At 53.8% G+C, this 25,427-nt stretch overlaps 9 protein-coding genes and 1 pseudogene across 9 annotated transcripts; 4 read left to right on the top strand and 6 right to left on the bottom strand.

The window, feature by feature from the left end:
- Positions 1-501: 501 nt before the first annotated feature.
- On the top strand, positions 502-1,630 carry SAPIO_CDS9698 (uncharacterized protein; the record flags this gene model as incomplete). Its single annotated transcript, XM_016791029.1, has 2 exons — positions 502-718; positions 828-1,630. 2 exons carry the CDS (start codon positions 502-504, stop codon positions 1,628-1,630), a joined length of 1,020 nt encoding a protein of 339 aa, XP_016639539.1.
- A 714-nt stretch (positions 1,631-2,344) lies between these two features.
- SAPIO_CDS9697 (uncharacterized protein) lies at positions 2,345-3,242 on the bottom strand (the record flags this gene model as incomplete). The annotated part of the gene is made up of 4 exons (XM_016791028.1): positions 2,345-2,813; positions 2,911-3,020; positions 3,092-3,126; positions 3,209-3,242. 4 exons carry the CDS (start codon positions 3,240-3,242, stop codon positions 2,345-2,347), a joined length of 648 nt encoding a protein of 215 aa, XP_016639538.1.
- Positions 3,243-4,328: 1,086 nt separating this feature from the next.
- Positions 4,329-5,593, bottom strand: SAPIO_CDS9696 (uncharacterized protein; the record flags this gene model as incomplete). The annotated part of the gene is made up of 2 exons (XM_016791027.1): positions 4,329-5,517; positions 5,577-5,593. The coding sequence occupies 2 exons, from the start codon at positions 5,591-5,593 to the stop codon at positions 4,329-4,331; spliced, it is 1,206 nt and encodes a 401-aa protein (XP_016639537.1).
- Positions 5,594-5,996: 403 nt separating this feature from the next.
- On the bottom strand, positions 5,997-6,662 carry SAPIO_CDS9695 (uncharacterized protein; the record flags this gene model as incomplete). Its single annotated transcript, XM_016791026.1, has 2 exons — positions 5,997-6,368; positions 6,441-6,662. The coding sequence occupies 2 exons, from the start codon at positions 6,660-6,662 to the stop codon at positions 5,997-5,999; spliced, it is 594 nt and encodes a 197-aa protein (XP_016639536.1).
- A 642-nt stretch (positions 6,663-7,304) lies between these two features.
- On the top strand, positions 7,305-8,527 carry SAPIO_CDS9694 (Uncharacterized protein; the record flags this gene model as incomplete). The annotated part of the gene is made up of 3 exons (XM_016791025.1): positions 7,305-7,463; positions 7,580-7,754; positions 7,815-8,527. The coding sequence occupies 3 exons, from the start codon at positions 7,305-7,307 to the stop codon at positions 8,525-8,527; spliced, it is 1,047 nt and encodes a 348-aa protein (XP_016639535.1).
- A 557-nt stretch (positions 8,528-9,084) lies between these two features.
- Positions 9,085-10,119, top strand: SAPIO_CDS9693 (annotated as a pseudogene; the record flags this gene model as incomplete).
- A 1,057-nt stretch (positions 10,120-11,176) lies between these two features.
- On the bottom strand, positions 11,177-12,666 carry SAPIO_CDS9692 (Arginine biosynthesis bifunctional protein ArgJ, mitochondrial; the record flags this gene model as incomplete). The annotated part of the gene is made up of 2 exons (XM_016791024.1): positions 11,177-12,095; positions 12,185-12,666. 2 exons carry the CDS (start codon positions 12,664-12,666, stop codon positions 11,177-11,179), a joined length of 1,401 nt encoding a protein of 466 aa, XP_016639534.1.
- A 549-nt stretch (positions 12,667-13,215) lies between these two features.
- On the top strand, positions 13,216-13,964 carry SAPIO_CDS9691 (Imidazoleglycerol-phosphate dehydratase; the record flags this gene model as incomplete). The annotated part of the gene is made up of 2 exons (XM_016791023.1): positions 13,216-13,483; positions 13,552-13,964. The coding sequence occupies 2 exons, from the start codon at positions 13,216-13,218 to the stop codon at positions 13,962-13,964; spliced, it is 681 nt and encodes a 226-aa protein (XP_016639533.1).
- Positions 13,965-14,597: 633 nt separating this feature from the next.
- On the bottom strand, positions 14,598-15,631 carry SAPIO_CDS9690 (uncharacterized protein; the record flags this gene model as incomplete). The annotated part of the gene is made up of 3 exons (XM_016791022.1): positions 14,598-14,856; positions 14,948-15,417; positions 15,554-15,631. The coding sequence occupies 3 exons, from the start codon at positions 15,629-15,631 to the stop codon at positions 14,598-14,600; spliced, it is 807 nt and encodes a 268-aa protein (XP_016639532.1).
- A 3,072-nt stretch (positions 15,632-18,703) lies between these two features.
- On the bottom strand, positions 18,704-24,857 carry SAPIO_CDS9689 (COPII coat assembly protein sec-16; the record flags this gene model as incomplete). The annotated part of the gene is made up of 2 exons (XM_016791021.1): positions 18,704-19,308; positions 19,373-24,857. 2 exons carry the CDS (start codon positions 24,855-24,857, stop codon positions 18,704-18,706), a joined length of 6,090 nt encoding a protein of 2,029 aa, XP_016639531.1.
- Positions 24,858-25,427: the final 570 nt, after the last annotated feature.

Genomic DNA, 25,427 nt, shown 5'->3' with positions numbered 1-25,427 from the left:
GCTCGCTCTCAACTGCTGAATAGGGCCATACTAATACGAAACAACTCCCATCCTAAATTCGTCAAGGTTCGGCTTCCTCCTTACCCACCAGGCCCGAATGACCTTCGTCCTCGTCATCGTTATCCATGCCCCACTGTAATACCACCTACGACCCGCCTAACCCCGAACGACCCGTGTCCTTCTTTAGCGCTTAATACCACTATCGGCATAGTCTCAGACCCTCAGCTGGAGGCCTGAAGGACCACCAGACCTGTGCTCCCTCAGCAACGTTTGATTGATGGACACTGTAAGAGTTGAGTCCATCCTTGACTCGAGAGGCTTGGTATCTATCATAAGTGACGACGCCCCTCGCCGCCACACCCACCTTCTCTCCAACCTCGAATCCTTCGAACCCTGCTTCCTCCCTCTCCCATTCCAACTCCGACAGCGAACGTCGACCTGGGCGGTTTCGATGCCCACGAAACCTCGCCATTCGCCCAAAAACCCGCATCCGACCAAATCATGAGCCTCGACACTGTCGGGACTCTGCTGGCTGCCATTGCGAATCTACTCACTGAAGGTCTCCAAATCCTGGCCCAGACTGATACCCACCTGTGGGGCCCCGACGAACACGAGCAGGTGCGCGCCTTCGAGGACGCCCTCGACGAAGCGAAGAAGGACTTTCAAGAGCTATCGCCATTGGTGAAAGGCCAGCTGTACTATCAGAACGATCGTAAACGTATGTCTAGTCCCTGTTCCTCTAACTATCGAAGTCGCCGTGTAATATGGCCTCTCCCGAGCACACACAACACAATCGCTGACATTACTGGATTTTTCCTTCTTCCTAGGCGAATCACTCGACGAACTGAGAGCTTTGCGCGCGAAATTCGAGACACACATTCAAAGCTTCCGAGACTGGGGGAATGCAGGCGGTCCAATAAATCCCCTATGGCTGAATGACACGAAACTTTTACGGAGAGAATTACACCGAGCTCAGTGCAAAGCCGTCGGGAGGATATTCGCCCTCGAACAGGAATCCGAGCCCCGATGTCTCGGCGCATTCCTCGTATACCGAAAACAGCGCGCCTGGGCGAACCAACCCTGCAACCAGCTGGAGGAGTACAAGCGGCGTCAGCTCGAGGAGCTGATGACGTGTAATAGCGTCGGCAAGTTTGAGCGTTTCGGCGAACAGGACATCGCCTTCGTGTGCGACTTTTGCGACGGATACATGGTGTGGGAGGATCTCGAGAGCATGCCGTCCATACGCACCGTCGACGAGACGGTCACCGCATCCGGTACCAGGACGCCGCCGTTACCGCCTACCCTCGGAGCTGAACATTGGCAGGCCACAGGATTTGCTGTCACGACGAGGGAGGAGAAGAGTATCGTCTTCGCGCCGTTGGCCGTCGGTAACCATCTTCCGCCTGACGCGGGGGAGTGGGAGTCTCGCATCATATGCCCTGTCTGCAATGACGAGTACGTCCTTGCGCAGGGAGATGACGAGATGGAGCAAATACGGTACGACGAGAGATCCTACGCCAACCTCGCTGCTTTCCAGGCGCACATGGAGTGGCAGCACACCTCTTACCCTGTACCGACGATACCCTTGCCTGCGCTGCCATCGCCGAAAAGCAACTGTAGAATTATGTAACGGACTATGATGGTATCTTGGGTTGCTCTCTTTTTTCCCTTCCGGCGTTGGTATGCGCTTGCTTTTGTTTCTGTCGTTTTCTTTCTCTTCTTTATTTGGCATAGGCCGGATTGGGATGCGAGTCGGGTGCATGGCCAGCTCGGCGTAGGATACAGGGAACGGAGTTTTCACGGCCGACAAAAACTATGTCTCTTGGTGTTTCTTGGGGTTTTATTTATCATGACGGGATGAGGTGTTTTGCAGCTTTTTTTGTCACGGCGTTAGGTGGGCTTGATATACACTAGGAGCGTAAGTAAGGTTTCTAGAGTGCTTGCTCTCCCTCTAGATACAACAGGCAAGATGTCCTCTTTTCCTCCCTCTTCTTCTTCTTGCCCGTGGACTGCACCACGTGTAATTCAGGACAGACGGAATCGGTCGCTTTCAAGATCGAGTCTCGATAAGCTTACTAGTGTGTACTTGTGTAATATATATATACATGAGTCTCGCAGGTTCAGTAGACTCGCGCCACCCGTCATCGACACGCTCCCATCACGGTGATATCCCCTATGTAGACGTGGACTTGTTTTTCCATCTCCCCACGCTCAGTACGCAAAAGCCGTTGACATTAACCCATTTTCCATACAAGAAAAAAAAAATAAGAATAAGAAAAACAAAAACAAGGGGCAAAAAGATTGTTTGCCCAGCCCAGCATACTCTCCCCCCCCTTTTCCACGCTCAAAAGAACCTCCACCACAAAAACACCAAAATAATGAGCCCCAACGCCGCAAAAGGCCCATACTGCTTCACCAACAAATCCCAATTAATCTTGACAGCCGCCTTCCTATACTTCTTACTATCGTCCCTCAGCCTCGACGACAGCTCACCCATGCGCTCGAGGCTGTCGCCGCGGTAGAGCAGGTCCTCGATGTTCTTGGTCATGACCTTCGTGACGTCGCGCAGCTCGTCGTTGAGGCGGTCGAGGTTCTGCGAGGCGCGGGCGTCGGAGTAGGTGGCTTTCGTGCGGGCGATGAAGGTGTCGAAGTCCATGAAGGCGTAGGGGCGTAGCGTGGGGGAGTGGATCTGCGCGGGCGGGTGGGTGGTTGTGAATTCGCGGGAGAGGTCGGCGAGGTAGGTGAATGCTAGCTTGCGGGGGTAGGAGCGTTCGCAGATACAGATGAAGACGATGTCGCTCTCGATTAGGTAGCTGTTGGAAGCTTGTTAGCTCTTGCTTTTGGAATTTACTCCCCTTCTTCGGGTCTCTTCTTTGGGACTGGGGGAGAGTGTGTGAAGGGAGGACGGACTGGAGGACGAATTGGCCGGATTCGATGCTCGCTTGCGGTTCGGAGTTGCGGGTCAGTTTGCGGAGGACCTGGCGGATTTGACTCTTGACTTCGCCGACGGCGGATTGTGACTGTGGTTCCAAATCGCGTTAGGCCTTGGCTCTATGCTGAGATGATATATTTCCTATAGGTGTGGTAGTACCTGCTCGTCATCGACGGATGCGCAGAGCATCAAGCCTAGGTAATCGACTCGTGTTAGCTACGCCCATGTTCCGTTCCCCCCCTGTGGCAATGGGAGCTCGGCGTGGGGAGCAAGTACCGTCAAGACGCGCTATTTGGGTAGATCGAATCATGGTGGCTGTTGAAGAAGAAGAAGATGGATCGGGGTGTTCGTTTGCTCGTTCGTCAGGAGAAGAACAGTCGAGCGAGTGCTCCGTGTCGAGGAGAGCAGATTTCAGGAGCAAGGCCGGAGCTTTTAGGATGCGAGTGTGCCTAGACAGAGGTGGGTTCTATAGGTGACGTGGAATGTTGGCCAGTTTGGTAGATCTGGCTTCGTTGACGCGAAATACTGAAGCCTGGCTTCGGGCAAACGTTCTTGGAAGATGTGGTGGTTGTTTGCTTCGTTGCTGTTCAGAGTTGAAGTTAAGAGTGCGGTCGTTGGCAGTTGAAGCCACATGGAACAATCGATATTGTGAGGTGTTCAAATGCAGGTACTTAATTGAACGTCACCACAAGATACGTACCCAATTTGAGCTGAAATCTCACACAAGCTCCCTAACTCCCTTGCCAGCAATACTCTAAATTTTACCAGCTGGAGGCAAACTAACAAGCCATAATTGTACATCTAACCAGGCTGACAGTGACGCCTGTTGAGCTTGAAGTTCCGTCAATGTTGTCCAACTTGGCATATGACGGTCTAATTCCTACGCCCTCCTCTCAAGGCAACTTCCTATATAACCCAATCACCACTACTATACCAGGATGCAATCCAATCGCACGGAACAGTGTTGGCTGTCGACGGAAGAAGAGCAAAAAAAGAAGGGAAAGAAAGGAAAGGAAAGACCAAATCCTAATTTTATAGAAGCGCCCGAGGACTGCATTCCTAACGGTGAACAGGCAAGCGAGGGTGGGGAAACAGCCAGGAGCAGCGATCCGTAGGCAGCTCGACCGGCCACTTCTTCTTTTGTCCATCGCATAGTCTAATTGGAAATGGCCAATATAAAGGGTGAGTGGCCAATATACTGTCGCCGCTGAGGGTGCGGAAGGTTCGAATCCAAGGACGAGAAGGATTTTCACTCTTAACGCCACGCTCACAGTGATATACTTCGTGTAAGCAAGCTCAGGGGGTTGCCATGTCCTCGAGAACATGCCCTCGGCTTCTTCAAACCCGGCTAGCCCTCACCGAGCGACCTCTGCCGTGTCATTCAATTTAAAGGGGCTTAAGCATCGATCCCGTTGGCTTTGTCCCATAGCCTCCCGACAGCCCATTCAACAGGGCGACTGGCTGGAGCGATGCAGCTGGGCACATACTTCCACCAGTCCTGCATAGTACCCCGACCGGATTCATTGAAAGTGTAGAGCACCTTGCTTGCCTCGAACCATGCTGGATAGAAGCCACTTGTCTCCCAGTCAACGATTCCAGAAACCACGTACTCCTGCGCCTTCGTAGGGTCTAGGTCGACCATGATGTTACCGGGAAAGAAGTCACCATGAGTGAAGACGGCCGGTTCGTCAGGGTCGGGGTGTGGTAGGAGGCTTTTCAGGAAGGCAGCATACTCCGGACCGCAAGGCGCTTTGATGGAAAATTGAAAGTCTCTAAACACGGTGGCCGTTGTCATAACGGTTTCGGTATCTGCGTGATCAACCCAGGCATGATGATCGCTCACCCCCTCTCCTCCAAGGCCACCTAGCCGCCTATCTTTTTGCTTGAACTCTCTCAATCTCATAAAGATTTGGTTCAATTGTCTCTGGATTGAGAGTTTGTTACTGTCACTTAAGGTGGGCCATACGCTTTTCAAAGTCGTCGACGGGATGTACGACATCAGCATCAACCGGGAGTCACCCAATCCAATGAGTCCATGCGGCTTCGGTGCCGGAAAGTCCGGTGCATTCTCAGCAAGATAAAGTAAGGCAGAGTACTCGGTCTCAAAGGCTGTCGTCTCCGAAGCAGGGACGACCTTGATAGCAATGTCAGAGCCAGACCCGCCGCCGCAGCGTAAAACGCCACCGCGGCCTGAAAGCTTTGCGATGACCTCCGCGTGCCTTAGCACCCGACAGACGCCTTTATCTAGACTATCCTCATCTTCGACGCCTCCATCCTCCTCCCCAATCGCGCCGAAGATAAGTGTCTTGGCTGCATCGGAGAGAGGGTTTAAGATGACGGTTTTCTCGGGCGATCTCACGAGAACAGCGGTGAAGTTCTGCGGCTTGGGCGGCGGGGGTTTGCGTCGTTCTTGGAGGAGTTTTGCTGTTGGATGGGCAAAGTGTTTCTTCAAGGCGTCCATCGCCAGTCCGCGAATCTCACCATTCAAGTCCCAGCTTGGGTTTTCAGCTAATTTAGCCTGCACAGTCTCAAGTATTTCTCTGTTCATCACCGCGCGCCTCGCGAGGAGCTCGGGAGTCTCTTCCCTGGTATGAAGACGACGTCAGAATCAACAGATGAGCGCGTGAGGGGTTGGAAGCCTTACAGTTTCGAAAGTGACATGTTGGGACCAAATTGATCGAGACAATTGGAGTTTCCAGCCGTACTGGGTGGGTTGAGATGGTTTGAAGGAGATTTGCGAATTGATGCTAAGGGGAATGCTGTTATTTGAGTGTGGAGAGTGCTGGGCCAACCATCTAAAGTTCTACAGCAATCGAACCTTCTGCAGACAGAAATACCAGTAGAGGATAATATTGATTTGTTTACAGCAAAGGCTTCACACCAGCCAAGGCATAGCCTGGCACGCAATCCTCATATGCGGCTCCCAAGTACATGCAGCATCCTCCTGAAATCCTAGAAACGCCAGACCATCATAACTCGTTCCAGGTAAGAAAGAAAAAGCGAAACAAAACAACAATAAAAAGAAGAAAAAGGAAAGAAAGAAACATTAAAACAACGCCCATTCTCATCCTTTCTGCTCCTCCTCTCGCTTGCCCCTCGTATCCGTCGGGGTGGTCTCCTTCTCCTCCCCATCCTGGCCCCAATCGTCCTCAAACTTGCGAGCCAGGTACTCGTCGTAGTCACCCGCCTTCCTACGCTCGCTCGCCTCCCAGGCCTCAGCGAGCCACTGTTCGTCGTGCTTGCCCAGCGAGAGGTCCTCGATATACCGCGTGCAGTCGTAGCGGAAGTGGTCGTCGTTGAGAAGAGATTCGATGTTGGGTCGGGCCTCGTCAGTACCTGCGTCGAGGATGTGCTCGTCGTCCGGGAAGTGTGCGATGATTTCCTTTTGTTCCTCTGGGGAGAGGACTTCCCAAGCAGCTGGATTTCGTAAGATGGACTGTATATTTCAGGCGGTTGTTAAGTTCTTATGAATATATACATTGAGAAAGGCGTCGCAAGAACCACTTACTCTCAGGTCACACTTCGTAAGTGGCGAGCGCGAGCTGGTAAGGACTCTAGAAGCAGCCCACCGGTTGGCAGCGGTGCGCTTCTTGAAAACAATCTGAGGGCTTCGGGGCTCTTCGCGGAGATCAAATCTTGCTTGAGTATGGGCGTTGCCTTCGTTCTGGGATTCTCCTTGGGCGCGAGCCTGCTCGCCAGCCTCGAGTCGGGCAGATCGCCTCGTCCTCATCCTTTTTTTCTTATTTCCTCGGTCGGGATTCCTGAGAGTTTCGAGAGATATGGGTTATGTATTAAAGATTAAGATGTCAGTGGTGTAACTCAGAGGGTGGTAGATAAAATAATTTTCCGGAAAGACAAATATCAAGCTGTGATGATTGAGGATTTGGTGATGGCGAATGTAAAGATGAGGAGAGAAAGGATCAAATGGCATGCTGTGCTGTTGTGTCTATAAGGGGTCTGAAGTCCAGGCTTGCAAGCCGAAGAGACATGCCTGTGTGTAGAACGGAGGCATTTTTTTCATTCATTCATTGTGCTTCCCCAGGGTTTGGAGTGAAGCTATCACTACAAGAGGCTCGAGTTTGTGTTGTTGGGAGGTGATGAAAGAGGTCAATTGCTCTCAGTGATTGATCAGTGTGAGGTCGCTGCACACCGAATAAAGCCGAATTACTCACATGGATTAACTGAGAGCAGCTCTCATTCTCATTCAACACTAAACACTAAAAAAAATCAATCCTCCATCTTTCAACATTCGAGAAACAAACTCGATCATCAATATTCGGATCCAATCTCGTCCATTTCTCCTTCTCATAAATCGAACTCTCATTCCATAGTCTATTTATCATACGACGCCGTCTGGGGCGAACAGTTTGATATGGCGCCTTCAGCCACCGACCACTTGCGACAGCGCCAACTGCTGCTCTTCCAGAAACTTTTAAACCAGCGCGATGGTGCCAGCCCCCTTACTCTCGTACTCGATAGTCTCGAACAGCCTGCTGGACCTCTCGTAACCGAGTTTGCGCTTCGGGCAAAGGTGGGTTGAGTTGACGTTTGGGCCTTTTCGAGGCGGGGCTATCGGCGCCCCTCCTGTCGTCCTTCTCCTGCATCTCAGAGAGGCTTAAAAGTGCTGACGGACAAATTTTTGTATAGAAAGCGGCCAAAGCCAAGGTCATCTATCTCGGTTTTTCTACTCTCAAGAGGAATCCGCATGCGGATGTATATCTGAGTGCTAGGGGCAAGACCCCAGCTGCCGTGAGGACAGAGCTCTTGAAGCACTATCCTGCTGTTGACTCGGGGGCCGCAAAACAAGGCACACGGCCTCAGAGTGAGTGCACACTCCCCATCCCCAGTCCTTTGTGTCCTTTTATTCTTACAAGATATACAGGGGCTATTGTCATCCTCGACTCTCTAAACCCTTTCATCTCCACACACTCAGAACAACTCACCGCATTCCTCTCAAATATCATCACCCCCACCGTCTCCCTCATCGCCATCTACCACACTGACGTCCCCTGCGTCCTTCCCAAAACCTACAGCGAATACGCGCCCCACCCATTCACTGTCATTACTCACCTCGCAACCGCCATCCTATCTCTTTCCAGTTTGGACCATGAGATCGAGCGCCAAAAGGCCCGAAACCGCAGCGTGCCAGAACCAGAGTTCGGTCTCAACGAGGGCCGCGATGGTGTCCTCATCGGACTACAGGAGAAGAGAACACCGAAGCAAGGCCGTGGCCTCGTCGTGGACATGGAGATCAGGAGGCGTAGCGGCCGCGCTGTGACGGGCAAGTTCGTCCTCATGATTCCTCCGGATGTGGAGAGGAGAAAGGGGGCGCTGTCGAGTTTCTGTTTGCAGGAGAGCCATCCTGCCTTTAAGCCTCCCGAAGACGAAGCAGGCAGTGAGGGGCAAGAGACGGAAGGGGATGGACCAGAGAGCACATTCAATCTGGGGCTTACGGAGAAGCAGAGAAAGGATCGTGAGGGGATCGTGCTGCCTTATTTTGATGCGCAGACGGAGATTGGCGGAGGGGAGGGTGGGAGGATTCTATACGAAATGGGGAGGGAAGACGATTTTGATGATGAGGAAGATGAGATATGATGTCGACTTGATGAAAATGTTGGTTTGGATCTGAGATGCATGGCGCGATTAGAGAGAAGGTGAGATTGATCGTTGATCTTGATGCCCGTGCGATTCGAGCTGTCCCGCCTCCTATTTCTCGCCGAGGGTGCGGAATGGGACCAGAGTAAGACAGATAAATATCGATTTATGATAACGTCTCGATCTTAGAATTCAAACTACTTTGTATAACCAACCCTTCATGATCGTCTTGTCACCGAGCTCCAATGTGATGGGGGGGACCTTCCCTCTTGGTTTGGTTCGTGGTGGGAGCTTCCGCCACATTGTCCCCCACCACGCGTGGCGCAGCCAGCATCAACGCGACCACCCAAATTTCTCAACCTCACAGCCTGGCGACGCCTTCCTGTTTACTGCCCACCCTCCACCTCTTTCCATCGTCCTCAGCCCACTCCTCACCGCTTCCACCACTTCCACGACAACTACCAATCCTCTCTTCTACTAAGACCTCGTAACCGGGAACCTTCGTCTAAAGCTATTTTACTAAAGGAGAAAACAAAGATTCCTGATAAATCACAACCATGTCGGAGCCGTACTCGAGGCGTCCCCGGCGTCCAGATAGCCACCAAATGTGGGACGAATCCGACAGAAACGTACGCCAAGGTGATCGTGGTCAAGCCCGCGACCAAGACCGTGATCGCGATCGCGATCGAGATCGAAACCGAGACAGAGGCGCGCGGGATTACCGTGGACGCGGCCACGACGACAGGGATGATCGAGAGAAGGGCCAGCGAGATAGGAGGAGGTACAGATCGCGGTCGCGAGATCGTCACGATAGAGGCGGACGTCACGGGGAGAGACAGAGGTCGAGGGAACGAGAGCGACAGCCAGATCGAGGAAGGGACGATAGGCGTGGTGGCAAGCGAGATCGCAGAGAAGTCGACCGAGAGAGGGACAGGCGAAGAGCGGTTGAGGAAAAAGAAGAAGAAGAAGAAGAGCAACGCGAGGATGAGGGTCTGGAACTAAGACGCCGAGATCGGGATGGTGACAGAGGTATGCGCGAGATGCTCGTATCATTCCTCATCCCCAAGGATTCTAACACACCACCATCAGACAAGCAGCAAGACAAGCACCGTCGCCGCTCCGCCTCCCCCAGACGATCTCCCAGCCCCCCTCCCCGCCAGCACAACGAAGACGCCGACGACGACCGCCAAGACTTCCCGCTCGAGACCCTCCCCACGCGCAACAAGAGCGAGCGATCCAAACACGCCATGTCCTTCCGCGTCGGCGGCCGAGACACCGATTCCCCTCGCCCCGAGAGCGAGAGGACCGACTCACGCGGCCGGCGCAGTCGCGGTCGCTCCCGGGAGCGTGACGACACCTCCATGGACGTCGAGGAAGAGGGAGAGGAGGAAGAGGATCTCGACGTCGTTGTCGAGGACGAGGGATTCGCTGATATGCAGGCTCTCATGGGTTTTGGCGGCTTCGGCACGACGAAGAATAAGAAGGTGGCGGGGAATGATGTCGGCGCGGTCAGCAAGGAGAAGACGACCAAGTATAGGCAATACATGAACCGTCCTAAGGGGTTCAACAGACCTCTCAGCCCGTCGAGGTGAAAATGGAGAGTTTTTCTGGCGATGGAAGCGACAGTTGTTTTCGGGTTTCTCTTTTTCTTCTTCGGGGCTAGATCACTTATGGTATGTCTTCCTTCAAACTTCGTACTCAAGTCTCGTGTTACTTTTATCAAGCAATAATGCTAAATTCGAGCCCTTCGTTATTTTTGCACCTCTTAGTTTGGCTCAAACATTTACTCGTCATCCTTTTACGTGGATGTCGTACTTTCTCGGCCTGATGAAGCTAAGTCTCCCTCGCATATTCTTGCTCACAGGAACAGGTTTCTTTCCATTTGATCCTTGGTGAGTGCTTATCTCCTCCAGCGAGCTTTGTAAAATTGGAGAGTTTTACACCCTCGATCGTAGCTGCGTAGTTTTGGTAATTAGTTTCCACAACGCCACCAGCTTTTGTTTCAATGTAAATCTCGACCTTGCGTCTCTCCCCTAAGCTTCCCCAAATCACCATGTGAGAATATCCCATCACAACAAAACTTAGAAGTCGGCCATTTTCAAGAAGGCTCAATGTTTCACACAAGGGTAAAAAGCCAAAAAAGTAGTACTTGATCCCCTCAACTGATCCTGTTCTAAACCTATTCCGCACCCACTCGTGCTTCGCCACTGACCATGACTGGGCTCCGGCATTCCTATTCTCATCTGGTTCTCTCCCAGGAAACGACATAGGCTTTTCTCATGCCTCTCACGCCTCTCAGTCCTCTCTCAGGTCTTCTCTTGGGCTCTCACATCTTATGCGTACCGTACTCTCTCTAGTGTTGGTACAGCCAGCGTCCTGGCTTTTCCGGGTCGTTCTAGGATTCGAACCCATTGCCTGGCCAGGGCCAATGGAGTTCCGTTTTTATTAAAACAGTCCGACCACTAGGGCAAATCAAGCACTTGTAAACGTGTGAATTGAATCGCTTATTCTACTACTTATACCCAACTTGGACAGCTGAATGGAAAGCAACCCCTGTATTATTCTATAACTCCCAAAAACTTGTAATAAAACATAAAAGATGAATAAAGAAATAGAAAAAGACCCCGGCTTCTTGCTCTTCCCTCCCTTCTACGTGCGGTAATCGCCATTAATCGTAATGTACTCGTGACTGTAATCGCAAGTCCAGTACCTCGCCTCCTCCTTACCCGTTCCCAACCTAACCAAGATCTCCAAATCCTCCATCTCCAAAATCTCCGCCGCCCTCGCCTCGTCAACGTCCTCGGGCTCGCCATCAACGAGCAACTTCAATTCAGCCGAGCCATCGGTGGGGATGAACGAGACGTTAGTAGTCTCGGGCACGATCTCGGGGACGGGGGTGACGTCGTGGCCGGGTTCGGAGATGAGGGAGTAGCCCGTAGCACAGAGGATGCGACCCCAGTTAGCGTCCTTTCCGTAGAGGGCGGTCTTGACGAGGGGCGAGCGGGCGATGGTGCTCGCGATGCGTCGCGCGGCGTCCTCGGAGGCGGCCTCGGCGACGCGGATAGTGACGAACTTGGTGGCGCCCTCACCGTCGCGCACGACGAGCTGGGCGAGGTCGATGGCGAAGTCGGTGAGGACGTCGCGGAGAGCGATGTAGTCAGGTGAGTCGGCCTCGGCGATGTCGGAGCCGCCGGCGGCGCCGTTAGCCAGGAAGGCGACGGTGTCGTTAGTGGAGGTGTCGCCGTCGATGGTGAGGCTGTTGAAGGAGCGGTCGACGGCGTGCTTGAGAAGAGGGGCCATGAGCTCGGGGGCGACGGGGGCGTCGGTGGCGATGACGCCGAGGAGGGTCGCCATATTGGGGTGGATCATGCCAGCGCCCTTGGTCATGCCGGCGATGCGGTACTCGATGGAAGGGCCCGAGGAGGGGAGGGTGAAGGTGCGGGAGCGGAGCTTGGGGAAGGTGTCGGTGGTGCAGATGGCTCGGGCGCAGGTGAGCCAGTGGTCGTGGGAGGAGCCGAGGCGCTCGAAGGCCGTCGGGACGTTGTCTACAATCTTTTGGATAGGAAGCCTGTATGTAACGAAGAATAAAAGAGTATTAGCCGATATGAATGCTTAAGAGCACAATCGCGAGGGTTTGGGGGGAATCATTTTCCTCACCTCTGACCAATGACACCGGTACTCATAACCACAGTAGCCTCATGGCTCCCCAAGCTCTTGTCCGCCGCGCCAGCCATCAGCTTGGCATCCTCAAGCCCACCCTTTCCAGTCACGGCATTGGCGCACCCCGAATTGATCAACACGCTGCGAATGCCTGCATTGGACTTCTTCTTGAGCAGGTCCCTGCTAAAAGTAACCGGCGCGGCCTGGAACTTGTTCTTGGTGAAGACTGCCGCAGCGGAGCAGGGAAGGTGCGACGAGATGAGAGCAACGTCGGGCTTGGTGGTGTTTCCGGGCTTCACGCCCACAATGATACCGGAGGCGTCGAAGCCCTGGGGGTAGGTGCCGCAGGTGGGCACGTACTTCTTCTTAGCCGCGGGGATGGCGTTGGCGACGGGAGCCGAGTAGCGGCGGATGAAGCCAGACAGCTGGGCAGGACCTGGCCTGAAGAGCTTTGTTTGGAGGAGGACTTGGGAGGCCATGGCTGTCGGAAGCGAATTGGGCCCAGGAGATGATTCGGGTGGAGGGGGGAGGGAGAAAAGAGGGCCAGCTGGTTCTCCTGGGTTAAAAGCTTGGAGTAACAGAGATTGATACCGTGAGAGAAGCTGCTGGAGCTCCAACATCAAATAGAATTTGAGGTACCTCACTGAGTCACAGACCACCACAACAGAACATTTGAGGGGCGCCGAAACCGCAGCGATCGATAAAGGAAAAAAAAAAATTGGAACCCCTCCACGATAAGACAAGACTGACTCGACCCCGCTAAACACATGGAGAATTGTTCAGTTTCAATTGATCAATCACAACAAAGTCTCAGCTGGGCCATCCACACCGCCAGTAAATCTGCTTATGCATTGATACCCTGAAGTACTACTTCATCTACTACATGTGCGCCTAGAGACATCATTGATCGCTTTTATTGATTGTTGCCATTCATATCCCCTCCTCTCGCTCTCAGCCTTCCGCATTCCTCAAACCCACACTTACGTCCACCCTTTGCGCACTCTTTCCAGAAGACAATACCAGTCACAATGGCCTCCTCAACCCCCCGGTGGGCCGCCATCGCCCGCGACACCAACGAGACCAAGATCCAACTGGCCCTCAACCTCGACGGAGGCGCCTTCCCCCCCACAACCGACCCTCGCCTCCTCTCCACTGGCGACGACCACGCCAAACAAGCCAGCAAGAGCCAGACCATCAACATCAACACGGGCATCGGCTTCCTCGACCACATGCTCCACGCTCTCTCTAAACACGCCGGCTGGAGTCTCGCCATAGCCTGCAAAGGTGATCTTCACAGTACGTCTCCCAAGCCCCTTCTTCTGCTTTTCACCTTCCCGCCTCCTAACACACTCTTTTCTTAATAGTTGACGACCACCACACCGCCGAAGACGTCTGCATCGCCCTCGGCACAGCCTTCCACCAAGCCCTCGGCGCCCCCATCGGCCTCGCCCGCTTCGGCACCGCCTACGCCCCCCTCGACGAGGCCCTCTCCCGCGCCGTAGTCGACCTCTCTAACCGCCCCTACTCCGTTATCGACCTTGGCCTCCGCCGCGAGAAGATCGGCGACCTCAGCTGCGAGATGATCCCCCACTGCATGCAGTCCTTTGCCCAGGGCGCCCGCATCACCCTGCACGTCGATTGCCTGAGGGGCGAGAACGACCACCATAGGGCCGAGAGCGCCTTCAAGGCTTTGGCTGTTGCGTTGAGGACGGCTACGACCAAGGTTGCGGGAAGGGAAGGGGAGGTGCCGAGTACCAAGGGGACTTTGTCGGCTTAGGTGGAGGGAGAGTCGCAGGTTGATGGGGCGGAGGGGAAGGAAGGAGGTGGAAATGGAAATGAGCTGGCATATTGTCTGCACTGTGGTTTTGTTTTACTGACGAAGGAGTCCTTTTCTCCATTGGGGTTAGAGAGTGGGCTGGGGTGGTGATGGATTGCATGATAGGGAGTCTGGGTCTTGTTTCTACTTGGAAAAAGCGTGTGGTTTACTGGTTTACCGTACAAGCAAAAGGGAAAAAAAAGAAAGAGTGGTGGATGAAAAAGATTTTTGGACAGGCATAGACCCCCATCCAGACTCGTTGGATTAGCGTTCACATATATTACATTTCTATTCCTTTTCATTTCTGCCAGAAACCATTCGTTATGTTGCGCCTGACAAGAGGGAACAAAAAATGAAACCTATCAACCTTCCCTCCTTGTTTTGCTTGAGCTTGTCTGTACACCACATAATACACATGATGGAAAGAACATCCCGATAAGACCAACTCGACGGAAGAAAAGCCGCCACGATTGTTTGGCACCCGTCACAAAAGCAGAAAAGGCATTACAGTTTCCGAAGTCTTCTTTCCCGGGCACAAAACGCCGGGGTCCACCACGCTTCCTAGATCCAGCGCACGCCGAGAAAAGATACATCTTACTCAGAGCGGCCCTTCTTGGTGCGCTTGGCGGCAGGTCGAATGTGATGTTCGGGAATCCAGCTTTCGTCGTAGGCCTTGCCAGTCGAGACGCCGGTGGACTCAGAGCCGGAGACGTTAGCGTCGGGAGCGGGCTCGACCTTCTTGGTCTTGCGGGGCGCGCGGCGAGCCTGGGGGAACAGGGCCTCGATCCAGGTCTTGTAGACGAAGTAGAGAGTTCCAGCGAAGGCACCAGTGAGGAAGAGGTACAGGAAGATGCTAAAGAACGAACACAAAGGTCAGCTACTTCTATATCAGGCTCACCAACATAACTCCGCTTGGCGCAGGGTTTGGAGAAGTGAAATCTTACATTTGAGGATCAAAGATGCTGACCGGGGGATCAACAATGCTAGCGGTCGAGTTGCCAACATGAACCTGGAAAACGGCGCCCTCCGAGTTCGAAACAACGGCGAGAATCCTCAACTCGACATCCTGGGGGAACATGTCCAGCGCAAACGAGTAGGGCAAGCTGAGCTTCTCGCCGGGCGCAACCTTGGCCCCGTACGACACGGCGGTGAGGTTCTTCACGATAGCGGCCATGGGGGGCGAGTCAGGGGGGAGTTGCTTGAGGGTCGCCAGGACGCCGGTGATGAACTCGACGGAGATGTAGCCTTCCTCACGGTTGGTCACATCGATGAGGGCCTTGGTGGGCTTGCCGTTGATGAGCTTGACGCCGAAGATGTCAGCCTCGGGGAAGGTGGCTTCGAAATCGGCGAGGAGCGTGGAGGGTGCGGCGGTCGCGTCGAAGGCGATATCAGCCTCATCGACGACAGGGGGGACCTGAGAGAATGAGAAGCAAGGTTAGAGACGGAATAATGCTTCGTTGCGAGGGTTGCTCAGCGTAGAAGCGGGGAAACGGCGTTGAGTCGAAAAAAGATCATGATTGAGAGATGGTAATTCGATGGGACAATCGTACCGAAGCATCATCCTGAGCCAATGCGCCAAGAATGGGCATGGCGAGGAGCGCAAAGAGCGAGGTCGCCTTGAACTGCATGATGACCGGGGACCGTTGAGCGGAGCAAACAAGGACAGCACAGAGAGTATCTCGGGTGAAGAAAGGGCAAAGAATGTAGCGAAACACTCAATGAGATGAATTGAACATGAAGGAAATAGATTCGTGATGGGAGGAGAGGCTAATTGGGGGGGTGGGGATGGAGAAAAGGAGATCGCGTGTGGTCCCAGAAGCAGGGCGTGTTGTTAATTTGCTGTGGGATTTTTAATATGGGAAGCTCGAGCTGGATGCAATCTGGCCTTAGGTGAGCAGGAGAAGCTGGTGGAGATCAGTCTGAGGAGTGTGGGGAGAGCAGAGGGTTTGCTGCGACTGGGGAGGGCCTGGTCTGGTACAATTGGACGCTGGAACTCACTAATCCCTCACTGACAGACCATGACATTGGTCAATCGGACTGTCTCAGTCGACCGCAACTGTCAATTCAGCCAATCCGCACGGACCATCCTTCAGGGATGATCCAGCAGTCCGGAAGCTCCTTCCGACGAGACAATCCAATGAGCTTACTTAGGTTTGCGAGTCTCTGTCCTACAATTTGCAGCGCTTCTGCTTCTTGATCAACTTGGGAAGAAGACCTGAACGGTTTTTTTGAGCATCATCGACCATCGGCTCTACTTCTCACCAGCCTTACTACTGTAGACGCAGCACTAGAGCTTTGATCCTGCTTCTCACATGCACGCACACGCAAAGCCGCCTAAGGAGACAATGTGCCAACAGCTTGAGAACAATGATCTCGGTTGTTGATCGTTTCTCCGAGATACTTTTGAGACTTCGATTATTGCGCATCATCACTGTCCGATGGAGGACTAGGGCGTGGAGCTTTATGCTTCGCATGATCCGCTTGGTTTTCCCATCTCTTGTTGCCAGCAAGTGCGAGCCAGAGTTACCACCAGTTCGTCGCCCAGGATTATGTGTTTCTTCCGTTACAACTATTACAATAGATTTAAACGTACTAACCTGCATTTTCGAAGGATTGCGATGCTATAGACGTTATCTCCCCCCCTCCAGGCCTCCTTTTGGGGATCACCTCGCCGCCGCCGCCCAAGTTGCTCATGATTGGGAACACGTCGGAGACTTGGCGAATTGGAGATATAGTCCGGAAAGTATATCGCGCTGATACGGATACAGACATAATGAAGGCCAATATGAAGGCCGCAGAAACCGAAGCCAACGTATACTTAATTCTCGGTGAACACCCTCTCATCGTAAAGTGTCTTTCTACAGGCCCTGCCAAGAGCTATGTAGATCTGAAATTCTATCATCGAGGAACATTACGAGATTACGTCTCTTCGAATCGATCGCATGTCTCAGACGAGCAGCTCAAGACTTGGGCCTGCCAGCTCGTAGAGAGTGTGGCATACATCCACTCGAAGGGGATTAGACACGCAGACCTTCGACTAGATCAATGGCTCCTCGATGAAGACCTCCAGCCTCGTCTAGCTGATTTTAATGGATCCGGTTTCGACAGCCAGCCGGACCTGGGCTTGGAATATACGCCAGCTACTAGCATTGAATGCGCATCACATTGTCTCCCCCGCGATTGGGATCAAGACAGCACTGTGGGATCGGATTTATTCGCGCTAGGATCGTCGCTATACGAGCTTGTGACGGGTTCACGACCATATAACGGTGAAGAAGACGACGTTATCGAATCCAATTTCTCGAGACAAGTATTCCCCTCCGTCCAGCCTCTGCTGATGGGAAATATCATTATGGGTTGCTGGACCGGCCAGTATACCTCAGCGGAACAAATCCTAGATCGTCTGAGGCACTAGCGTTGACTCGGGAATATCATGTTCGTTGCCCCTGCTGCCTCCTATATCATGCATCAATAGATCGATCGTGATAGGGAGATGTTGGATATACCTACTATTTTTTCTGCTCATGAGTGTGCCCAGGTCGAGGTCCTTTCCGTCGACTCGAGCCAGAGTGAATCATTTTGTAACGATGGCAATGTCGAATACCCTCTGCAGGTTTATCGGGACAGTGCTCGGCTTTATATTCGATCCTGTCGCACTTGCCCATTTGGCAGCCTCCTCCACTCCACATGGTTTTCATCACATATTCAGTGCACATCTTGGATGGGCGATATGGAGCTTAATATTATTCGTCAGGAGTGGCTGGTGACTGATTTGTACAGAGCAGGGATCACAAAGACACAGTTCCTGAATGAGGCAGCCTTGCGACTTTCTAAGTCTACGTGCGCCCAGCAGGAGATTGACTACTACAAAGCAGTACTCCAATCTTGTCGAGGTATCCATGAGCTGAAGTTCCCCAAGTAGGGGTAGGACAAACGTGTCGAGCCTCCTTAAGTTCAACACCGGGTGGGCTGTTGCCTAACCCCCCTCATCCTCGAGAGATTCCTGGCCATCGATCCAACTGAATGAATGGTTACAACTGGACGGTTGCTGAGCTTTCGCCAGGCATCCGCCAGTGTAACTTGCTGTTATTCGATTCCTATAAGGCATTGAATGACAATGCCAGAGCCGTGTTGCACGCGAGAGGCTGACCGACACGCGAGGAGTTAATTGCATTGAATATCAGATTATAAATAGGCAGGCTGTAGGCAACGCGACGAGAGAATCAAGGCATCAGTAAATCTCCGGTCCGCTAAGCTTTCTCGAAATGACTCGCCATCAAGCTCTCACAAACGAAGGACATAATCCTCAAAAAGTAACGAGAGTGTTTGTAAAAGAAAACCTCGCCCAATCGCTTCGGCGGCATTATTATAATCAACCCATAAGAGGCTATACGTGATACATGTCTACATATTACACAGAGACGTCTTCATGCGCCTGCCCAAGTTTCAATCTCTAATCCTCCTCCAGAGAGATGAAAAGTCCGACGGTCCCGAAAGAATCTAAGAATAAGCGAAAAAAATAAAATGAAAAAAGAACATGAGCAAGAAAGAGAAATAGAAATAGAAAGAGAAATAAAAAAAAGAATACAAGAAAACCCGACCTAGCCATGGCACGGGGCGGTTACCAAAAAACAGCACCTCCTAAAAGAATCAACTCCCAACCCATATTATCAACTTCCTCTAAACGCCACACACACACTCTACTGACCCATCACATCGATATAACGTCCACCTTTCCGGGGCTTCTTCTGCCCAGGTTTCCTCGGCGCCGCAGCACCAATAAGATCGTCAATGCTGCTGGCATTGCTCATGCTCGTTGTCGGCCTGCTAGGAGGTCCACTAGGGGGGCCCGCTGCGCTCTGGTTCGAGACCGACCTGGCCATGGGCGGGGGGATGCTGAGGCTATCCTGACTAAGAGACTCCCCGAGAGCAGGCGCAGTACCCACTCGACGCGGTGCGCCGAGCGGTCCTCCCGGAGGCGCGGAGAAGCGACCTACGCCAGCCGTGGCGGAGCTAGGTGGAGGCGGCGTTCCCGCCATACGCGGGGGCGGCGTGGAGTTGGCCGAACGAGGGGGCCCCCTGGGCGGTGGAGGCGTAGCCTTCTTGGCCTCGGTGGTTTCCGCTCCGGCCTTCTTGTTGACCCATCGCTTGAGGTCGGGATCGTAGACGAAGCTACTTTGCTCTCCGAGATTGGCCTTGATGGGCTTGTTGGACTGCTCCGCAGGTGTCTCCTTCTTTCCGCCTCCAAACCAGCTGCCGAATCCCCAGCCCTTCTTGGTCGCTTGTTTCTCTGCTGCACGTTTCGCTGTTCCACAGTTAGCTTACTCGAAATCTGACATTGTCACCGAGGAAATCTTAGTTAGGCTTACCCTCTTCTTCAGCGACCCTCCTGATCATCTCCTCGTTCTCTCGGTCCTTCTCTGCCTTGGTCTTCTCGCGAGGCTTCAGCCCGGGAATGTCATCATCATCATCATCATCATCGTACATGATACCCTTCTTCTTAGGTCTAGGTGCTGGTCCGTCTTCTTCCTCCGCAGAAGGCTCAGACTGAGGCTCGTAAGATGGCGGCTCATATCCATATGACTGGAACGAAGGGGGCTCATATCCGCCACTCGAGGTGGTTTGTTCACCCCCAGCAGTCTCTGCTGCGGCCTCAACTGGCGTGTCCGCCGCGGCAGCCGGAGTGAAGCTAGGTGGTTGGTAGCCATAAGAAGGGGTCTGATAGCTATCCTGGATCTGACCATTGCTCATAGCATTTCCCCCGGCTGGTTCTTGGGAGGGCGTAGGGTTATAGGTTGACTCTTGGACACCTAGAGGAGCGTAGGCCGATGAGGTAGCCGCCGGAGCCTGGCCGGGATAGGACGGCGCCTCTGTCTGAGTTGGCAGGGGATAAGAAGGGCCTTGAGAGACTGTGGGTTGGGGTGCAGGCACTGTTGGAGTGGGCTGGTAGCCTTGTTGAGAGACCGGTGCTGGGTTATATTGCTGCTGCTGCGGGGGCTGCGGCTGATAACCCGTTGATGGTCGACTAGGCTCGTAATGATTGGGCTGATGGCGGGCAACTTCACTTGAGGAACGAGGTGTGTAGGATGAAGTGGGCTCATATGGGTTGGCTGGCGCCGTCGCTTGCCCTTGTTGCGGGAGCGGAGCATAGCGGGAGGCAGTTCTTGAAGCCGGTGGAGCAGGAGCCGCGGCGAAGCTAGGCGCATTCATGCCTGTAGGGGCGGGCCCCATTGGATATCCAGCCTGGCTTGTACCATAGGATTCAAAGTTAGACACAGATGGCGAGCGGCTGATGGTCGGGGTACCGCCGGCAATCTTGGCAAATGGTCCGGATTCCGCGCCCACGTCGCCGTTAGTTCCGTTGCCGGAGCCGTCGTTATCGTCGCCCGAGACAAACTTATTGAATGTGCTCCACATCGTGTCTGACACCTTGTTCATGCTTGGCTTCGGAATCCAAGAGTTCGACTCTTCCTTAGGAGCCTGCTTAAGGCGCTTGATAAAGTCTTCGACCGCTTGCTCTAGCATGGGGTGGTGATAAGGGGATCTCTTGGTCTGTGAGCCCATGGCGTTGAGAATGCCTTCGCAATACTGAAGCGCTCTGTCTCGCTGTCCATATTCGGCAAGGGTGCTAGCGAGCTGCAGCTTGTATCCGGCCAAGTGGGGTGCAAATGGCAACCCGGTGCCCGAAAGAGACAGACCATACTCGTAAACCTCGCTGAGCAACAAGGCTTCGGCATCTTTAAAAAAGCGATCAGCCTGGCCCCGGTGATCGGATCCGATGAGAACGAAATTTGATCGAGGATCATCGATGCCGCCAAATACGGATGCGTGCCTCGCGAAGATGAAGCAGACATGAGCGGCCTCTGCCCGTCCATAACTGGCAAGTAGGCCTCCCAATGCATTAATCGCTCGGATGTCTTCGGGTGATCTATTACCAAGGACGAGACATAGGGTCTCACGCCACTTGTCAAGGCCACCAAGAGAATCCGTGGTCGAGGTGTTTGTTGACGAAGCGGCTATAAGCTGGAGCCCAGCGCGAGCATGTACAGGAACTAGCTCGTCCACGCATTCATCATGATTTCCTGAGAGCACCTTATAGAGTGCGGCGATGGACTCGTTGTTGTGGCCTGGGTAGTTAACTTCCTTGCGGACGAACTCCTGAGCAACTTGCTTGTACAGATCAGGGGAGACGGTGTTTGCGATAAGCATCGCGTGCCCCCAAAGCCGCTTATCAACAGCAGCCCAAGCAGCTTTTTCTCTATCGCCGACGAGCAGATGCTTTCGGATCACCTCAATACCGGCGCCGTCGACGGCATCAGCCTGCACGATACCAGCGCCGCTCTGATGCAAAGTTGCAGCAGACTGGCCTGCACCAAATGCAAGCGCGTTCTCCGATGCCTTTTCATCCAGGCCTGGCATCAAGATATCTCTGACAGCCTTCTGAACCGCGGGGTTTCCTTCAAGGACACCATCATTTTCGATGAACACTCGGAGGATCTTCCACAAAACAAGTCGCTCAACAGATCGCTTCTCTTCGTGAGAGGGATTCTGACTATAAGTCAAGTCAGGCACCTCGATGGTCAGGGAGTCGATGCCGGAGGAAAGCCAGGCTAGGGTTTCCTTCTTCTTTGACTTTCCCTTGAGCGGACCGGGGAACTTAGACAATCTCTCCTCAAGTGGAAGAATGTCCTTGACATGCTTAATCTTGACCTCACCCGGAGTTCGAACGATCATCGGGGCAGTCTGGCTAATACCATAGCGCGGTACGCTCTTGGGGAACGTGGAGACAATGGTTCCCCCAACTCCCCAAACAAGTATAGGAACTCCCTTCCACCGCTGAAGAGGATCACGCTCCCGACCGTCGGTGGGTGGCACCATGTTCATGGCCAATGAAGGAGCCCGCGGTCGATGCGTCGGGACATATGCGGGCGCGGCTGGTGGCTGAGAGGTCTTGGGAGATACAGGGGCCTGAGCTGGAGCAGATCGTCGAGGGGACTCGTGGGGAATCTGCCCGTTCATACTACGCTGTAGAGAAGTGGGAGACTGGGAGAAAGACCGAGGTGGGGGAGGAAAGCTGTGTTCCTTGGCACCAGAAGACTGAGTGGACAGGGGTGTGTATGGCGATCTCTTGGGTGGAGAGAGAGTTGTCTGAGCTGGGTTGGGCTGCAACGGTGGGGGCGGCGTCGACCTAGGGCCGGGAACCGTTACGGGGCTGTATCTGGCACCAGCAATGGAAGCCGAGGCGGCGCGCGCAGAATGGTTTGACTTCGGAGATGCCTGCTCCTGCTCTTCGTCAACCTCACGCGTCGGCGGGAGAGAAGGTATCCTATGAATCCTAGGCTCATGCGGCAGGCTAGTACGACGATCGCCATGGACAATCTCGCCATTAGGACCGGGAGCAATATGACTCGCGCGGTTTGCAGATATCTCAAAATGTGCAAGAGGACTGGAGGTTCGAGGCTGGTGGGGTAGGATGGCAGGAGGATGCGCCGCGACGGGCGGAGCAGCATAGTGAGCAGATGGTTGCCTGGAACCGGTAGGGGCTGGTGAGTATCGGTTCGAGATGGTGGAAGTAGCAGTGCCATTAAGATGCGGTGGTAGCTGGTCCGGCGAAGGGGAGTACCGATGGCCGGCCATAGTTACAGAAGGGCTTGAGTTTAACTGGCTCGGCATGGGCGCATATGGGTTGACTCTTTCTGGCTGCACAAGATTCGCGACTCCGGGCGGCCCCATAGGAGTGGAATGAGGCGCCGTAGGGGGAGGGGCATATGGGTTCACCAACTCAGGAGCTACAAGGCCAGCACCAGGAACGGCACTGTGGGTAGTTGACTGCACGGGGGGATGTGAAGGCGGCGGAGCAAGCGGCGGAGCGGCTGACAAGGACAAAGCCCGGCTTGGGGGGGGAAGAGGACCAGGAGGAGGCCCGACCAATGGGCTCACAGGTGCGGGTGATGAGGTACGACCGTGGCGGGAGCTTGGCCGGGGTTTCGAAGTGATGGGAAGCTCCTCGAAGAAGCTCTCCTTAGCCTTAGGCGGTACAGAAGGTGTCCTATGAAGATGCGGGGGAGTTGAAGCGCCTGCGGCCACTGGAGACGGTGGGCCAGCATGAGGAGGAGGGCCATGGCCATACGCGCTTGCACTCCGAGGAGGAGCACTCGGTGGGCTAGCAGGCCCAATGCTGGAGGAACGTTGTTGCAAGCTAGGCCTCTTCCTCGGCTTTACGGCGTCCACAACATCCATAGGAAGGTCGTACGGCGACGTGTACCCGCCTTTTGATTTGTCCACGAAGCTTTGAGCCTTGGGTTGACTCGAGGGCCTCGGTGGAGGCCCACCGTACAGCGTCGCCTGTGGTGGCGCGGTCGCGGAGTAGCCGACAGGGTGTGGTATCACCGGAGGAGGATTAAATGCATTTGGCGTGGTAGTTGGCGCGTAAGGATTCGAAGCCTTAGAAGCGGGAGGTATTTGAGGGGCATATCGATTCTGAGAAGCGCTGGGTGCAGTCGTCGGAGAGGGAGCGGCGGCGGCAGGCACTTGGGCCAGTACCGGCGCGGATGATGGTTTCTCATCCTCCACATCATCCAGGAAGCCCTCGTCATCGCTACCAAAGAAAGCCGCTGGATCAATTTCTTTAGCGCCCTTCGACTCTGTCGCAACATCATCCGGGAGGAATTCGTCCTCAAGAAGCTCGTCGTCGGCAAATGCCTCACTCCACTTTGCAGCCAGTGCATCCTCATCGGTAACCTTTGAGTCCTCGTTGGGTTCCCCTTCAGCAGTGACGGGAGTCGCGTCAGCCACAGCCGGGGCCTCGACATGGGGCTTTCCGTCCTGCAGGGATTGTTGAGAAGCCTCAGGTTGTGATTCTTCGACTATTTCCTCTTCAAGAGTGGCTCCTAGAGCCGACACTTGCGCAGCGCTCGTCTTGGGCTGGCCCATGGCCTGGAATGTAGACTTCCGATCAAGGGGACGCGGTTCAAAGCTAGGTTTCGCGTTGTGGACGACATTGCTAAAGAAATCATCCTCTTCATCAACGAAGGCATCGTCCACACGAGCAGCCGTAGGTTCCGCCTCGCTTGGAGGGAGCGCATGTGATGAAACTTGAGAAATTAGAGGAAGTCCCTCTTCATATCGCGCGGCAGACACATCTTCTTCCATCCCTGTGCTCGTGAAAATCGCATCGCTATTATGTTCCTTCTCTTCCATTAAGTCCTCCACCTGACTTCGGGGTAGAGACCGGTCCTTCTGAGCAGCGACGGGCTGGTCAAGAGGCGGCACAGCAGGAAACGAATTTGACCGATCGGAGGCAGGTAAAAACTGGAGAGGGTCGTTGGACTCGGAACGGTTAAGAAACCAGTCTGTCCCGTCATCCACGCCTGCATCGCCGTCGTCCCAGTTCATCTGCTTGGGAGCTTCAGCCTCAGTGATGGCCTCGGTTTCGGTCTTGGTTATTACAGGCGCTTCAGCTGCCGCACCTTGGGTAGACTCATCGCTTGTGGGAGCTGGCGCATGAGATTCTGGCGCCTGGGGTTCGAGCGGTTGCGCTTCTGGCGCTTCCGGTTCTGGTTTTTCGAGAGGTTGCGATTCAACAGCGGACTCGACTGGCCGGTCTTGGTAGTCAGGAAGCCAGTTGTCTTCATCGGCATTTGTGTCCTCCGAGAACCATGCGTCGACATTCTGGGTGGTCACATCCTCCTTGGCAAGCTCTTCAAAGGATGGTTCAGAGGGGATATTCTCGATCTCGATCGTCGCATTAACTGGCTTTATAGCGGGTACTTCGATCGGCGCCGAAACATCTATGGCGTCGGAGTTTGGCCGGAAAGCAGGGTGCCATGACGCGAATGAGTCGGCCGAGGCCATGTCGCCGATTCTCGATACTCGGGATAGGGACGAATGGCGAAGAAACACGTGTGGAAACAGGGTAGTCGAGGAACTGGAATTAGAGATACGCTTCAATTTCAAAGGCAAGAGCTGGACTCCATGGCAAGCATTCGAAATTCCCAATGAAGTATATAACCACAGAAGCACAAGATGAAGAAAGAAGAAAAGAAAATTATGCAGAAGAGGCGCTTCTGGGTTGGGAAATCAGTTGATGGAAAGAGAAATTTCGAAAAGGAGATCCCCTGCTCGCTTGTTCACGACGGGAAGTGTCGAGGTGTTCCTTCGCACTAGGGAAAACGTCCGGGGCCGCAGCTTAGTCAGAAACGATCTCCCTGCTGACATGGGATTTTTTTGCTTTTGCAGATAGCTGGCCTGATTTTTTGTATACTTTTCCAATGTTACGTCTTGAGTGCAGCGAATTTGCACATATTAGTGTCAGTGGCGTAGTGGGGGGCACCAGTAATTTTGATTGTTAGTGGACAAAGCCAAAGGCACATGTGCAGCTCACAATAATTGTACTTAGTGGGAGGTACAACGGTACTGAGGTAC

Source organism: Scedosporium apiospermum, assembly GCF_000732125.1.
Source record: "Scedosporium apiospermum strain IHEM 14462 chromosome Unknown SEQ_SAPIO_0143, whole genome shotgun sequence".
NCBI classification, from domain to species: Eukaryota; Fungi; Ascomycota; class Sordariomycetes; order Microascales; family Microascaceae; genus Scedosporium; species Scedosporium apiospermum.
This window is presented reverse-complemented; position numbering and strand designations above follow the sequence as displayed.